Source organism: Metarhizium acridum, assembly GCF_019434415.1.
Source record: "Metarhizium acridum strain ARSEF 324 chromosome Unknown scaffold_1, whole genome shotgun sequence".
Lineage (NCBI taxonomy): Eukaryota > Fungi > Ascomycota > Sordariomycetes > Hypocreales > Clavicipitaceae > Metarhizium > Metarhizium acridum.
The window spans coordinates 7,051,933-7,067,324 of record NW_027094015.1 but is presented as its reverse complement, the minus strand read 5'-3'; the positions used below and the strand labels follow the sequence as shown (position 1 = coordinate 7,067,324).

The 15,392-nt window shown below is 41.3% G+C and overlaps 4 protein-coding genes across 5 annotated transcripts; 2 read left to right on the top strand and 2 right to left on the bottom strand.

Annotated features, from left to right (window-relative positions):
* The first annotated feature begins 28 nt into the window (after positions 1 to 28).
* Positions 29 to 6,018, top strand: FOX2_1 (bifunctional hydroxyacyl-CoA dehydrogenase/enoyl-CoA hydratase fox2). 2 transcript variants are annotated; one of them, XM_007816222.2, is made up of 7 exons: positions 29 to 485; positions 554 to 980; positions 1,083 to 1,882; positions 1,945 to 2,364; positions 2,526 to 2,680; positions 2,746 to 3,201; positions 3,272 to 6,018. In XM_007816222.2, the coding sequence occupies exons 1-7, from the start codon at positions 327 to 329 to the stop codon at positions 3,561 to 3,563; spliced, it is 2,709 nt and encodes a 902-aa protein (XP_007814413.1). In that variant the 5' UTR covers positions 29 to 326; the 3' UTR covers positions 3,564 to 6,018. The 2 variants fall into 2 exon arrangements, with proteins under 2 accessions (XP_007814413.1, XP_065979063.1); XM_066117172.1 differs by lacking the exons at positions 2,526 to 2,680; positions 2,746 to 3,201; positions 3,272 to 6,018 and having other exon boundaries at positions 1,945 to 2,476.
* On the bottom strand, positions 3,764 to 6,031 carry J3458_002191 (uncharacterized protein). Its single transcript, XM_007816221.2, has one exon. The coding sequence runs from the start codon at positions 5,944 to 5,946 to the stop codon at positions 4,024 to 4,026; it is 1,923 nt and encodes a 640-aa protein (XP_007814412.1). The 5' UTR covers positions 5,947 to 6,031; the 3' UTR covers positions 3,764 to 4,023.
* A 165-nt stretch (positions 6,032 to 6,196) lies between these two features.
* J3458_002190 (uncharacterized protein) lies at positions 6,197 to 6,722 on the top strand. The gene has a single exon (XM_066117171.1). It carries the CDS (start codon positions 6,258 to 6,260, stop codon positions 6,567 to 6,569), a length of 312 nt encoding a protein of 103 aa, XP_065979062.1. The 5' UTR covers positions 6,197 to 6,257; the 3' UTR covers positions 6,570 to 6,722.
* Positions 6,723 to 7,877: 1,155 nt separating this feature from the next.
* J3458_002188 (uncharacterized protein) lies at positions 7,878 to 8,453 on the bottom strand (the record flags this gene model as incomplete). The annotated part of the gene is made up of 3 exons (XM_066117170.1): positions 7,878 to 8,036; positions 8,098 to 8,319; positions 8,379 to 8,453. 3 exons carry the CDS (start codon positions 8,451 to 8,453, stop codon positions 7,878 to 7,880), a joined length of 456 nt encoding a protein of 151 aa, XP_065979061.1.
* Between the last annotated feature and the right edge of the window lie 6,939 nt (positions 8,454 to 15,392).

The window sequence follows — 15,392 nt, the reverse complement described above, 5'->3', positions numbered from 1 at the left end:
ACCCGCCCGAGCTTCTTCAGCCGAGGCACTGGAACTCGCCTTTGCTGCCGAAGACAAAGCATCCGCAGCATCTCGAGGCCGACGGTTGAAGCCAAAACGTCACCTGCTCTGGTTCTCCCGGCCTCCGTTCTTCTCGGCCTCCTTTCCTTTTTATTGGCCCTCCCCCATCTTCCCCTTCCAACATCTTCATTATTATACCCTTTGCATCTCTCCGTCTCTCTTCTCTGTTTGCCTTGTCCGTTTGCTGTGGTTGAAGAAGCGTCCACGGTAAAACTAGCACAGGGGGACTGTCATCTCCTCCACATTACATCACATTCCATCACACAATGGCCGAACAATTGAGATTCGACGGCCAGGTCGTCGTCGTCACCGGCGCTGGCGGTGGTCTCGGCAAGGCCTATGCCCTCTTCTTCGCTTCGCGAGGTGCCAGTGTCGTTGTCAACGACTTGGGAGGTTCATTCCAGGGCGAGGGCAACTCAACAAGGGTGAGATTCAGACGCCATGGTCAGCACTCACATGCAGACTGCATGCTAACCTGGGCAACTGCCTGCAGGCTGCCGATGTCGTTGTCGAGGAAATCGAAAAGGCCGGCGGCAAGGCTGCGGCCAATTACAACAGTGTCGAGGATGGCGACAAGATCATCGAGACGGCCATCCAGGCCTTTGGCCGTGTTGATGTCGTCATCAACAACGCCGGTATCCTCCGAGATGTTAGCTTCAAGAACATGACCGACCAGGACTGGGACCTCATCATGAAGGTCCACGTCAAGGGCGCCTACAAGGTCGCTCGTGCCGCCTGGCCTCATTTCAGAAAGCAAAAGTACGGCCGTGTCATCAACACTGCCTCTGCCGCCGGCCTGTTCGGGAACTTCGGCCAAACCAACTACTCAGCTGCTAAGCTGGCCATGGTTGGTTTCACTGAAACTCTTGCCAAGGAGGGAGCCAAATACAACATCATGAGCAACGTTATTGCTCCTATTGGTACGTACCGAGGCTCACTTTGCGAACAAGGGGGGGGAAAAAAAGAAAGAAAGAAAAAGAAATCGTATTACTGAAGCTAACGCATATGAATTTTTTTTTTAGCTGCCAGCCGAATGACTTCCACTGTTATGCCTCCAGATGTTCTTGAGCAGCTCAAGCCTGAGTGGGTTGTTCCCCTGGTTGCAGTTCTTGTTCACTCCGGCAACACCACTGAGAACGGTGGCATCTTCGAAGTCGGAGGCGGTCATGTCGCCAAGCTGAGATGGGAGCGTTCCAATGGTCTGCTCCTCAAGGCTGACGACTCCTATACACCGAGTGCCATCCTCAAGAAGTGGGATCAGGTTGTCGACTTTTCCAAGAAGCCCCAGTACCCCTCTGGCCCCAACGACTTCTTGACTCTGCTTGAGGAGTCCATGAAGATGGGCCCCAGCGAGCAGGGTGACAAGATCGACTTCGCTGGCAAGGTTGCGCTGGTCACTGGTGGTGGTGCTGGTATCGGCCGTGCTTACTGCTTAGCCTTTGCCAAATATGGCGCTACCGTAGTCGTCAACGATCTCATGAACCCCGATGATGTTGTCAATGAGATCAAGAAGGCTGGCGGCAAGGCCGTCGGTGTCAAGGCTTCCGCCGAGGACGGTGACACTGTCGTCAAGGCTGCCATTGACAACTTTGGCCGCATTGATATCATTGTCAACAATGCTGGCATCCTCCGTGACAAGGCCTTTGCTAACATGGACGATTCCCTCTGGGATCCCGTATTCAACGTGCACTTGCGTGGTACCTACAAGGTCACCAAGGCTGCCTGGCCATATTTCCTCAAGCAGAAGTACGGTCGTGTCATCAACACCACCTCTACCAGCGGTATCTATGGCAACTTTGGCCAAGCCAATTATGCTGCTGCCGTAAGTCCTTTCTTATTTATTTCCATATTTTCCAAATTTTTTTGCTAACATGGCCTTGTTAGAAATGCGGTATTCTCGGTTTCTCCCGAGCACTCGCCATCGAAGGCCAGAAATACAACATCTTTGTCAACACCATCGCCCCCAACGCCGGTACGGCCATGACCGCTACCGTCATGCCTCCCGAGATGGTCCAGGCCTTCAAGCCCGACTACATTGCTCCTCTCGTCCTCGCACTCTGCGGCGACAGCTGCCCTGACCCCACTGGTGGGCTTTACGAGGTCGGCAGCGGCTGGTGTGGAAAGACTCGCTGGCAGCGAACCGGTGGTCACGGATTCCCCGTGAACGTCAAGCTTGTCCCTGAGGAGGTTGTCAAGCACTGGAAGGACATTGTTAACTTTGATGACGACCGTGTGGATAACCCTGAGAAGGCTCAGGATTCTATGATGAAGATTATGGGCAACATGGGAAACGTTGTTGAGAAGGTATGAGAGTCCTCTTTTTTGTTTATGTTGACCCTTGACGATACTTTTGTACAAAAATAGATAGGACTAGACATGTAATTGGAAATGAACACAGCACAAAACAAAACTCCAAACCTATTACAAAGAACCTATTTGCTGATTTGTGAACTTGTTTTAAAAAGGTTGATGAACCCGCCGCCAGCAACGAGTACCTCGATGCCATCAAGGCTGTCATCGGCAAGGAGGGCCCTCCCGTTGAGTACAAGTTTGAAGAGCGAGACTCGATCCTGTACAACTTGGGTCTTGGTGCCAAGCACACTGAGCTGAAATATGTCTTGTGCGTAATATACGTCTTGGCCCCCTCGTTTGTGAACTCAGATGTGCTGACTTTGTCATCTACAGCGAAGGAGCTGAGGACTTCCAGGTGCTCCCGACCTTTGGCGTCATCCCCATCTTCACCGCCGAAATGCCCTTTGACTTTGGCAACATAATCCCCAACTTCTCGCCAATGATGCTCCTCCACGGCGAGCAGTACCTCGAGATCCGCAAGTTCCCTCTCCCCACGAGCGGCACCCTCGAATCCCGCGGCAAGCTCGTCGAAGTTGTTGACAAGGGCAACGCCGCCGTCGTCAAGACCGCCCTCACCACCGTCAACAAGGAGACTGGCGAGGACGTCTTCTACAGCGAAATGACGGCCTTTGTCCGCGGCAGCGGTGGCTTCGACGGCCCCAAGAAGGGCCAGGACCGCGGCGCTGCCACCGCCCCGCACGCCATCCCCAAGCGTGCTCCCGATGCCGTCGTCGAGTCCAAGACGGACGAGAACCAGGCTGCTATTTACCGTCTCAGCGGCGACTACAAGTATGCGTCATTCCCCCCCCCCATACTGTCATTCCAGATAAAAGAAAACCCTGCTAATGCGTAGTGACAGCCCTCTTCACATTGATCCCTCCTTTGCCAAGATGGGCGGCTTCAAGCGCCCCATTCTTCACGGTCTCTGCTCCTTCGGTGTCGCCGGCAAGGCCATCTACGAGACCTTTGGCCCCTTCAAGAACATCAAGGTCCGCTTCGCTGGTACCGTCGACCCCGGCCAGACCCTCGTCACGGAGATGTGGCGCGAGGGCAACAAGGTCATCTTCCAGACTAAGATTAAGGAGACTGGCAAACTGGCTATTGGTGGCGCGGGCGTCGAGCTGCTCGATGGCGATAACAGCAAGATTTGAGTTGGGAGACTATGTAAAAAGAGGAAGAATGGGACGTTTGAAACATTGCTATATCGGGAGGAAGGATTATGCAAAGCAATGGATGTCATGTATTATAATGAATTTGGACTGTATTGTTAATGATCTACTTGGATGTATTTCTTGCCTTTCGCATGCTGTGCACTGATGGTGTTGAATTATGCCTGACCTTGTTCCAAATTGGTAGCGCATTTTGTTATGTATTTATTGTCTGCTTCATGTCATCAAGTGACCGCTGCAAAATGCCATCATTACAACTATAGTAGTGGACTAGTGCGTACGTGTGACTTCCCATCTTCCCGTGATTAACACAGCCCGGTACTCCGAATACAATATTGCCAAGCCCGTCAAGCAAACGCCATCCCGTGTCCCGAAAAAACCCTTTCCGCTCAATAAAGAAAAACTCTACAATAATGCAAATTCAGAGGTGATATTGGTCGTGTCAAAAGTAAATCGTTTCGACAAGAAGATCAAGAAAGTCAGACAGAGTCGGCGAGGTCCCACTGGTCAACAGCTGGTCGATTCTCGAATTGACGCTTCTTGATGCCACACCCGTCTCGAGATACGCCATTTCGGCGCCAGACAGTTCCCGCTTCTCCGTCTCTTGCCACTTCTTCTCGGCCACCTCACGAGCTTCTCGTAGCACTGTGTCGATATCCTCCGACTCCCAGAGGTTGCACCTGTCGCATTGCGTGCAGGGCCGCGGGTCGCCATCGGGGCGGAAGTGGTCGCAGAAATGACGGTACCCCTCCTCGCTCAAGTCTGCGCGGCACACGTAGCACATCTTGTATCCGCACGGGCAGGTGAGTTTGTTGCAGCCCGCGTTTTTGACAAAGGATGTGTTACAGCGCGGGCATACGCGCTTGATGGCCATGCTCATGGCCTGCTCGACCTGTGTCCGGAGAGCCACGAGGGACGATTCGTTGCAGACGTGGATGTCGGTCCAGGCTTTGTGGCACGACAGGCAGGAGGCTCTGGCGCATTTCGGGTTCTGACACGAGAATCGAAGGCCTCGGCGCCGCCGGCAGTGCCTGTGGACGGCCTTGTTCCACTCCGCGCCAATGTCTCGCCACACGTTCTGCTCTACGCTGACGGCGACGCAAATCAGCGCTGCCACAAGCGCAAAGGGGGAGACGACGATGAAGACGCTTATTACAATGGAGATGACGACCAGGTTGTAAATGTTTCTGAGTTTGAAGCGCAGCCGCGCTTCGCGCGATGGGAGATAGATGTCGTCGATCTCGGCATAGCTGCAGAACGGACAGTGTATCAGTGGGACTTTGCATGCCACGAGGCTGTGCTCGGCCAGTCGTTGATCCAACCTGTGAAGTATGTCTGCCCCCGATTTTTCCTCCATGAATGCTCGATGAATATAGTCGGATGAAATGTGGCCCGTACACCCGCCGCCATCGACCGCTAAGCATTTCAGAGTGCCGGTGTCGGTGTTGATATTGCTCAGCCATCCTTGGCCAAACAGGGCTTCCTTGATGGAGTTTTGGACGCATTTGTAACAAATCATGTGCCCGTCTCTGCTGCAACTTGTGAACTCTTCAAAAGTGTAATCGACGAAACAACAGGCACATTCATGCGTCGCGGACACCGCTTCTGCTTCTTCATTGTTGAGCAAAACAGCCAAAATTCGGTCTTTGACTTCTCGGTCATCCTTCATCTTTTGCTTCAGAGGCCGGATGAGTGCGTCGTATAGTTCGCGGTCCAGCTCGGCATTTCCCGTTGTCCTGATGGCGGGCGTGATGGAACCCTGCCCGGTTGATCGCCATACCACCAGGGGGTGATTTTCCGCCTCCCCCGTCGTCAGGTGTTTGCGTCGCAAGAGCAGTGACTGTATGGTAAAGCGCCAGGATTTCGAAGACAGTGTAACCAGCGTCCGTCGGGCGTCCAGGTAGGAGTGGTTGGACTCTGCTAGCACGGCGTTGACGGTAGACTTGGAGAGCCCGCGGAACTCGTGTACGGCCAGAGTCGTCACGGCCTGTATGTATTCTTGGCTCCGAAACATGTCACTCTTGGGCAGTGTAGCGGCGGCAGCTTCCTCCTTGTCCACAACCTTCCACCTGCCCTTAACCCAATCGACTCGATTCTTGAGCAGTGCATTTGCCACCAAAGCCAGTCTCGACTCGCCGTCAAAGTTGGACAGCAATTCCCTAAAGACCTCGATTTGAATGTCGGGAAACACGGCGGCAAGCGCCTCAAGGCTCGAGTTGAGTTCTCGCAGATTTGGCCGTTGCGGAGGTACGCACGGAAGCTGGGCTTCGTCGACGATGTATTCTGGCAGCAACTCAGTCTCCTGGGTAGGCTTCGACCGACTAGCCGAGGCCTTGTCGGAAGAGAGAAAGCCGATAAACACCATGGTGATGTATCATTCTTGTGACGGGAGCATGTTGGCAGAGCCGCGAATAGATGTCGGATAGTCGACGCTGGCTAGGAAATGTGAATGTGAATAAGAAGTGATTCAGATTCACGAGGCGAGATCGCACCCAGTTCGCTGGCTGACGTGGGGCTTCCGCACGTCAGCTGTCTCGGCGCCAGGTAAGTTCAAGAGCAATGGAGACCCATAATTTTTGGGAATGTATTTTTTTACCCGCCGTGGTTAAAAAACTGTCCAGTCGTTAGCGACAACGAACTTATACATATGCAAAGACGAATCGCGAATTATGCACCATGGCTCGATTCATAAGACCCTTGTGCATTTCCAAACGTCAGTCGTGGCTATCGCGGACCCAGAGTTCGGGTAGCTATGACGAAGGAAGGAGCTCCTGCCATCTGCGGACCATCACGCCAACCCCTAACTACCGGAAAGAGCTTACCTGTCGCTTCATCCAGCGTCGAGGTCGAATTCATGTTGCTGGCACTGCTCCGTATTCAAACCGACCAGAAAGAGTCCCGGCAGCACTTGCCCGTCCAAATTTGCACAATCTCGCGACCGAGTCACAAAACACTCATTTATCACATAAATTAATCAAGGTTGATTGAGCATTAACTGCAAGCAAAAAAAATGAAAAAAACACACGTACGGGGTCTGGCCGGGGATTGAACCCGGGACCTCCTCTATATTCAATTCCAACGAACTGGGGGTGTAGCCCGAAAGAGGAATCATACCACTAGACCACCAGACCGGCGAATTAGATGCTTGGTTGAGTGATATTTGCACTTATAATTAAAACACATATCCCTTCCCTTCAATCCCGGTGACATTACCCTACAAAGCTTTTCTTGTTTGCTAGAACTTCAGGTGGCCCGCATTCCAAGGTAAGGTGTTAAAATGTCCACGGATACCCAGTACTCGTGCCACGCCCCACTATTTTAGGGGCCTCGTTTCACTCACCACCTCACCTTTAGGTGGTGAGTGAAACGAGGCCCCTAAAATAGTGGGGCGTGGCACGAGTATAGGTTTAGGTAGGAAAAAAAGACTAAAATGTCAACCGGTATTTATAGAGGAAAATAGGTTATTTATAACTATTTATTAATAATTTTAGGTAATATTTAAGACTTAATTTATTTAATATATGAAAATTTACTAATAAGCTATAATAGGTAATATATAAGCCCCTTACACGCTATCACATCTAAGTGTACCAACCGAGGTGTTCGAGCTACTCCTCCTGGTACCTATGAACGCGGCTTATCGAAGGCAAAAACCGAGCTTAAAGCTCTTGTCTATCCCTCGGTTGGACCATATCTTTGCTCTGCAAGCGGCCGGGGACTATTCGTCGGCCATGGGTTTAGATTGGATACCCGACGTTGCCGATGCAAGCAGCACTTCAGTGATATTGCTTCCTGCAAAAGAGTGCTTCTATGACCTGCCTGAAAGCCTGGAGAATATGACCGCTGAGTTCCCAGCATCGCCATGTTCATTGGTTACGTTTGTGAGAATATTGAGACAATCAGGGAGCCAGGCTTTGAGAAGCAGCCTCCGGGAGAGTACTGGCCATCTCATTCTGATCAGGTATAAGGAATCAGGAAGGCTGATCTAGGTACATTTGGGTGTCAACGCCACTACAAACAAACACATCACCTGCGACATGACAGCCGAGCATGTATAAACAGTGCTCATCGAATAACACAGCACTGCCTACTTGGTTAGCACCTCGGTTATACTCTTATACTCGACTACATGGCGCAAGAGCACACAACGTGTCTTTGTAAGGGGGTGGTAATCGCTTGCATTTTCTCCGTTGTTGGCTGCCCCGTTGTTGGGAGTTATCACTATTGCCGTTGTTCGCATTGCCTCCCTTGCTGTTGGAGGCATTTCCGCTGCCTCCAGCTACCTCGTCATTGGTATTAGTCGAATTGGCACCATTGCCGGCCATCTGGAAAGCAAGCACGCCCGCCAAACGGGCCAGTGTTGCCAGGATTGGCAAGCTCTGGGAGACACACATTAGGCATGCCGTTCATGGAGCCTTGGCAGGTAGTCCCAGCGGGAATAGCAACTTGAAGAGGCTACATGAACATCAGTTTGTGTCCACGGCGTGTAAGTGGAGGTGTGGATGAGGCTACTTACATGGTCCGTATCAACGTTCGATGCTCGTTTCCCAAGTAGTTTGCCAGCCAAGCCGCCGAGACCACTACCGTGGCCGCTCTTTGGGTGGTTATTGCTCCGTGGACCAGGGGCAATATTTCCTTTTTCCCCCGGGACCTGTGTCATCACTTCTGCCTCGGTGCCCTTTGAAAACTGACCGGCTCTCGAAGGATCAATGATGGCTCTCACGGGGCCGGCCCCATCCTGGTGATTAGGTCAATACAAATTGTGGCTTGATAAAGTACACGGGGATATTTACATACGGTAGTAATAATATGGTAAGTAGCAGAAATGTACCCGCTTTTGCTGCTAACCTGGGGAAGAGTCGAGCTAGACATGACGACAAGGCGACTCATATCTTCAAGGGTGTTCGGGCCATTGCCGTTGGTTCGGCCCAAGCCATTAGAAGCCGCATTTCTAGAGCGGAAAATGGTCGTATCGGGCTCGGTTTGCCGGTTGGGCCTTGCCCTGGCACAACACCGCCCATGATACCAAGTGCTGTGGTGTTGCCGCCCGCATTGCCCGTCTTGAGAACGTCATCAGAAATTAGTGCGTTCTTTGCAAGATTATGCAAAAGCTTACAGCAAAGCTAATCTTGCAATGGGCTTAGACAAGAGTGGAAGTAAAGGCCGCCAGGGCTACGTAAATGGTTGAAAAATGTATCCTAATGCAATTATCTTGGGGGACCAGGTGTGCCAAAGAGTTTTGATGGCGGATTAAAAGAAGCAGAACAGATCTAGGAAGCAATGATGAACTGATGAGGATATCTCCAAAAAAAAAAAAAAAAAAAAAAGAAGAAGTCTTTATTGGCGACCTCTCATCTATTTATATGATTAATTTATCCTGCTGAGGTCTCTCCCAACGAATGATCGGCACAGCTATTCTTGGCTATCACTGCGGAGCTGTTTCGATGGTTTTGGTTCTTAAACATACTGACCCCGACAACAAAACACTTGATTGGTAGGCAAACAGAAGCGATGTCCTCTTCAACATTGACAGGAATCTGTAACAGTAGCTCACGACGGCGACTTCTTGCACTCGCTCAGATTTTGCGTGGTATTGGCGTGTGGCTACGCAAGTCAACCGAGTGGTTATGAGTGTCACGTAAATTGTGGTCGCCGGTTATTTCGGCATCGAGATATGTTGCGTGAGGCCACTAGTTGCTTCATGAACTGCCGATAGCGGGCAAAAATAGCTTACAGATGAACATTTTCATGACGCCTACTGTGACAAGGGCAGGGTAACTGGGCTTGGAACATTTGGTTCAATTCAAACTGACTTTGAGGTATCAAAGGTCCTTTGTTTTCCAAGTGGCCTGGAGGGACCGAAGGAGCCGAAGGTCTATATATACAAGAAGTCAGTGAGCCCTAGCAGCCTCAGGCAGCCCTTGCCAAGATCCGGCTCCGGGCTCTCGTGATACCCTTCTTTGTTGTTGTGTAACCTTTGATATCCGATACCTTTGTCCAGGCCTTGGCCGTGTGACACCTACAGAGGCTGCTACAGGAGGAAAAGGCATGAAAGTGCAATGTCGCCCTGAACTCAGCAGCATGACCGACTTTTTTTATCTCTTGGAGCTTTGGCAGTCAACAGAGATACCGGCATAGAACGACAGTATTGATATGCCCGGGTGTTTACCGGACATAATAGAGACAGACTACCTGTGATAAGGGCTTAATAGAGGGCTTAAAGCAAAAGGGCTTAATTTAATGATAATCTTGTAGGATGTTAAAGGTCCTTAGTTCCTCTAAGCTAAAAGGTAAGGGGAGATTATCTTATATACATGAAAGGAATAGCTCGTGCCTAATATACCCTATAGTTCTTGTAATCTCTTTATGTAATAAAGGGCTTTTAATTCTTACTTAACCTAATTCATGTAATATTAGCTCTCTTCTTTTATAAGCTTAATCTTAAGCAGAGCATTGGAAGTAGTGTAGTTTTATAGTTTTGTAGTTTTTGTAGTTTCGAATATAAAAAATTATATTAAATCTAATAAAATACTTATAAGATTATAAGTTTTACGGATAAATAGTATAAATCTTATACTATAAGCTAACATAAAAAAGTGGGTCCTTATAAGCTCTTATAATCCTAGAACTGTAAAAACTACATTTTGTAGTTTTTGTAGTGTAGTGTAGTGTAGTGTGTTTTTAGAAAATTACATAATCTAGTTTTTAAGCTTATAATAAGCTAGAAGGACCCACTTTTTTATGTGAGCTGATTGGCTATAATATTAGCTAATTTATGTATTTATTATTATAATTCAAGTATTTTATTAGATTTATTATTAATTATTTAAGCTTTTTTGAAAATTGAAAATGTAGTTTTCTTGTCAATGCTCTGATCTTAAGTAATATAAGATTATTTATACTTTTTAGTTTTAAGGCTTATTAGAATTATTTAACTTATACTATTATAATAAGGACTTTACACTCTTACTTAAGAAGTATTTATAAGGCTTTTAAGTCTAATACTTTTTTATTAATTAACCTTCTTACTTAATTAAGTACTTTACATTATTATTACTAGTTTATTAGAAGTCTTTAATTACTTTTACTTAATAATCTTTATTTACTTTAATAGGTAGCGCGTTTCATAGAATTTATATAGTATTAAAAGCTTTTTAATTATTATTTATACGAAATAGCTTAATTGAAAAAACGTGAAAGGAATTATAGATTCTTTAAAAAGCTAATAAGGCTAATTATACTATTATTAAAAAGATTACCTTAATTATCTTAAAGGGTTCTAATATCTTTTTATTTAATTTCTTAATAGGTTACTTTATCTTAATATTTTAAGCATTTAATATTATAAGTAAATTTACTTTATATTTAAGAGCTTTTATACGTTATTAATTAAATTAATCTTTCATTTATTATTAGCTTTATTTTAAATGTTTTTTAGCTTTCTTATATACTTAAATTATTTAATAAGAGTATAATTTGCTTTTAGAGTTTCTAGGTTCTTCTTATAATATAAACGGGTTACTTATTAAAGAGTAAAAGCTATAATTCGCGTAAAATAACGTTATTTTAGTTAAGGCTAATATAAAGTTATTATATATAAATTCTACTATTAAAAGAAGGCCTTTTTAGTTTAATATTTCGTAGTTTATAAAGGCTTAAAGGTATACTTTAAGAGTTTAATTTATACGCTTTATTTACCCGTTTATTTATAAATAAAAGGTAATACTTATTTAACTTTTAATTTTTATAAGCTTAAGAAAGTTAATTTATAAGTGTATTATAAATTATAAATCTTTATTTAATATAATATTTTAGGGTACCTTATAATACTTTTAATATACCTAAGTAAAAATATAAATTAGGTCTTTCGTTTTCTTTTCTTCTACTAGAAGAGGTATAAAGTAAGCTATTTTAGTAAAGGGGTTTATTATAACCTAGATTAAGTTATATTCGTTTAATAAAGGTAGGTTTATAATAAAGTTTATTATTATTAATTATTAAAGCTAGTAATAAAGTTCTAATAGCTAAAGAAGTTTAAAGGTTACGTATTATAGGTTCTTATTCCTTTAATATTTAAGGTAATTATATATATAGTTTCTAATTATTATCTTTATATTTAACTATTAAAAGTATCTTATAATTAACTTTATTATTTTATTTATATTAAAGTAGCTTATTACCTTAAAGTTATATTTTAACTCTAGAATTTTCTTTTAAATAGCTTTTAAGACTTAAAGATAGCCTTTTTTATATAAAAGATTATCCTTAATTATTATTATTTTTAATAGCTTTCTTAGTTCTTTTTAATAGATAAAGTTATTCTTTATTAACGCTTAAAGCTATTAAAGAAAGTCTAGGTTTTAACCCTTTACTATTAGGCTATAAATCTAATTTAACGTTAATAAGGTTATTAAAGGAGAATAAAAGTGTTTCTTTTATAAGATTATTAATATTAGCTAGTTTTTACCTTCTCTTTTATTTAGCTTATATTAAGGGAGTTAAGAAAGAATATTTACTTTATTATTAGACTTTCCTAGCTAATAATTAATAATAAATTAGAATTCTACTAGCTTTTAGGCCTATTAAGCTTAATAGTAATTAAGGACTTTAACCGTTATAAAGTAACTAAGGTTCTAGTAGTTAAATGTTACGAACGTCACTGCACGAGACGCGGGAAGCTAGGCCGCACTGGCAAGGGTAGGCACAGCTGCTAACTAACAAGGACATCAAGTCACGTGATAGCTTATTAGATTATATAGATAATCTAACGAGACGGGATTATTAAGATTATTAGGCGATTTAAATAATTTGGGTCTATAATAGAGAGATAAACGAATACTTAAGGAGAAGGTATTCTTATAATTAAATAATTTAGATCTCTATTAATTAATTTAAGTAATAGTCTTACTATTAAGAGTTATACTCTTAATAGCCTTATTATAATACTACTTAAAAAGCTACTTTATAGCATTTAACCTAACTTACTTTCTAAGAAATAAACCTACTATACCTTAAAACCTAAGCTATTATTACATTTTAATTAATTCTATTTAGTAAGTTACCTTAAAACTTTAAGTAATAATAACTTTTAAGATATTTACTTTAAGCGGAAAGACTACTAACCCTAGGGAGATAATAAAGTACCTTTATAATAAGATTATTAAGCTTAAGAAGTAGAATTAATAGCTTCTTAACTAATAGAATAATCTCTACGAAAAACTTAAGGTATAAGAAGAGAAACTTATAGTAGTTTAAAATCTTATACCTATATTCTCTATTAATAATAATAACATGTTAAAATTCCTTAAGCTTAAATTATACGATAGTTATAAGGGTAATATAAGGAACTTTCTTATATAAGCCTAAGCTTACCTACAAGTTAACGAAAAAATCTATATAATACTTAAGTTATAGATTCTTTATATTAGTAACCTCTTAACTAGGAAAGCAATAGAATAGTAGGAGCTAACCCTTCGCGTATATCTTAAGTATAGTGCTAAAGCTAGAGTAAAAGTTATTTATATCTTCTTTAATTATAAAACCTTTAAAGAATAACTTCTCGCTATATTTAGAAACCCTAATAAGTATAAAGAAGTTATATAATAGCTTACTTAACTTAAGTAGACTAGATTTATAGCTTATTATACTAGGGAGTTTAAACGTATCGTAGTAAAACTTAACTAAAATACTAAACCTAAAATGAAAGTCTTCTATTAAGAACTTAAAGAAGAAGTAAAGAATAACATTTATTAAGAAGATTATTTTAAGTTATTTAACGACTTCGTTAAAATAGTTATTAAGGCAAATAATTGTTTATATAAGTAACGTTACGAAAAAAGTCATAGGAAATTTAAATTATATACTAGGTTTAATAAACCTAATAGTAGTAAGCTACGCTAAACATTAATAGTATACGGGTATTATACTAAACCTATAGAACTTAACGCCGCGAATAAGGAAAAGGGGAAGACTTATTATAATTATAGTAAGACTAAACACTTTACGAATAAATGTAAAGCCTTAAAAAAGCTATAAAAGCTAATTCCTAAAGGCAAGAAGCTTTATACCGTAAACCAAGAAGACTTACCCACGCGAAATCTTAGTATAGTAAGTAATAAAGGAAGCCTTATATTAATAAATAATATTAGTTTAGATAAAGATTAGGAATTTAAAACCTAACTAATACCTAATAACTTTTAGGAATACTAGACACTCTTATTAAAAAGTAAACCTTTACTAGAATGAATCTAAGAAGAAGAGAATTATTTAACTAAGAAAGATAAACCTAAAATTAAATATAAACTCCTTAATTAAACCTTCTATTATAATAATAATTACTATACGCACCTTAATAGTAAGTAAGGTAATAGATAGTTTCCACGAGAATAAAAGGGAAGGAGAATAACCCTTATAATATAACTAAAATTATAATAAACCAATTCTAAGATATTAAACGAAAAATTATACTATACTAAGAATAACGTATACACTATTTAAATTATACCCTTATAATCTAAGAAAGGAAACTATATAACTACAAGTAACTCACTTAGTTTAAGTTTTATTAATATAAATAGTAGATTAAGTAATTACTAAGAAAGCTCTAATAAGACGCTAGAAGATAATCGCCGATAATAGCGCTTAGAGATACGTGCTAAATAATAATAAGAGAAGAGAAATAATAATTTAGGAAATAACAGCTATTATTGCAATTAAAACTAATTCCTTAACGAAGATCTAACAGGTCTTTATATATTATAAATATTAGTAGTACTACACACCTTATAATTAATATAATTATAATAGAAAGAAAGATCTAGGCAATAATTAATAGCAGAGTATAAGGAAATTTTATCTCGCTAAATCTCATTAATAAATTATAATTACCTTAAACACTTAAAGATAAGCTCTATTAACTTATAACTATAGAAGAAACTACGGTAAAGTATAGCTACGAAGTAGTTAATATAAAGATTACGTAGCTTCTTATTAATATATAAGGCACGAAACACTAAGTTACACTAGATATTATAGTAATCTTAAAATACGATATTATATTAGGGATACCCTAGTTATAAGTAAGTAATTTACGAGTTAATTAGAGAACCGGTTAACTTTAATAGGATTTACTAGAATGCGGTTATAAAGTAAAGAGTAGCCTATAAAGGGCACCTTATTTAAACTATAATAGGCCTTTAAAAATATATGTAATTGCTAGAGAGCTAAAAGCTAAAATAACGGAGATTCCTAAGAAATACTTATAGTATAATAAGCTATTTAGTAGAGAGCTAAAAATAGGACTATTAGAGCATTTACGCTAAGACTATAAGATTAGACTCTAGCCTAGTACTAAACTAACGTTTAATAAGATTTATTCTTAGAACCCTAAGTAAGATAAGGCGCTTAAGGAGTATTTAAAGGACATGTTATAAAAGGGATATATAAGACTATTAGAGTCTCTAGTAGAATACCTAATTCTATAGGTATTAAAGAAGAATAGGAAACTATAATTATATATTAATTATTAACACTTAAATAAGATTATAATTAAGAATTAATACCTATTACCGCTTATAATGGAAATTAAAGATAAAGTTAAAAAAGCTAAATAGTTTACTATACTTAACTTAAAAGAAGCCTATAACCTTATACGAATAAAAGAAGGCTATAAGTAGATAATAGCATTTTAAACTAGTAAAGAATATTACAAATATTTAGTAATACCTTTTAAGCTTACTAATACACTAGTAACCTTTTAAAGAATAATCGATATAATCTTACGAAAATAACTAGAAGTATTTATAGTTATAT

What these genes read in the sequence shown, in the direction of transcription:
- FOX2_1 (XM_007816222.2), top strand. Translation starts at nt 327, where the DNA reads ATGGCCGAACAATTGAGATTCGACGGCCAGGTCGTCGTCGTCACCGGC. An exon ending in TGGGAAACGTTGTTGAGAAG is followed by an intron (nt 2,365 to 2,525) that starts GTATGAGAGTCC and finishes TGTTTTAAAAAG; the next exon opens with GTTGATGAACCCGCCGCCAG. An exon ending in CGTCTCAGCGGCGACTACAA is followed by an intron (nt 3,202 to 3,271) that starts GTATGCGTCATT and finishes GCGTAGTGACAG; the next exon opens with CCCTCTTCACATTGATCCCT.
- J3458_002190 (XM_066117171.1), top strand. Translation starts at nt 6,258, where the DNA reads ATGGCTCGATTCATAAGACCCTTGTGCATTTCCAAACGTCAGTCGTGG.
- J3458_002191 (XM_007816221.2), bottom strand. Translation starts at nt 5,946, where the DNA reads ATGGTGTTTATCGGCTTTCTCTCTTCCGACAAGGCCTCGGCTAGTCGG.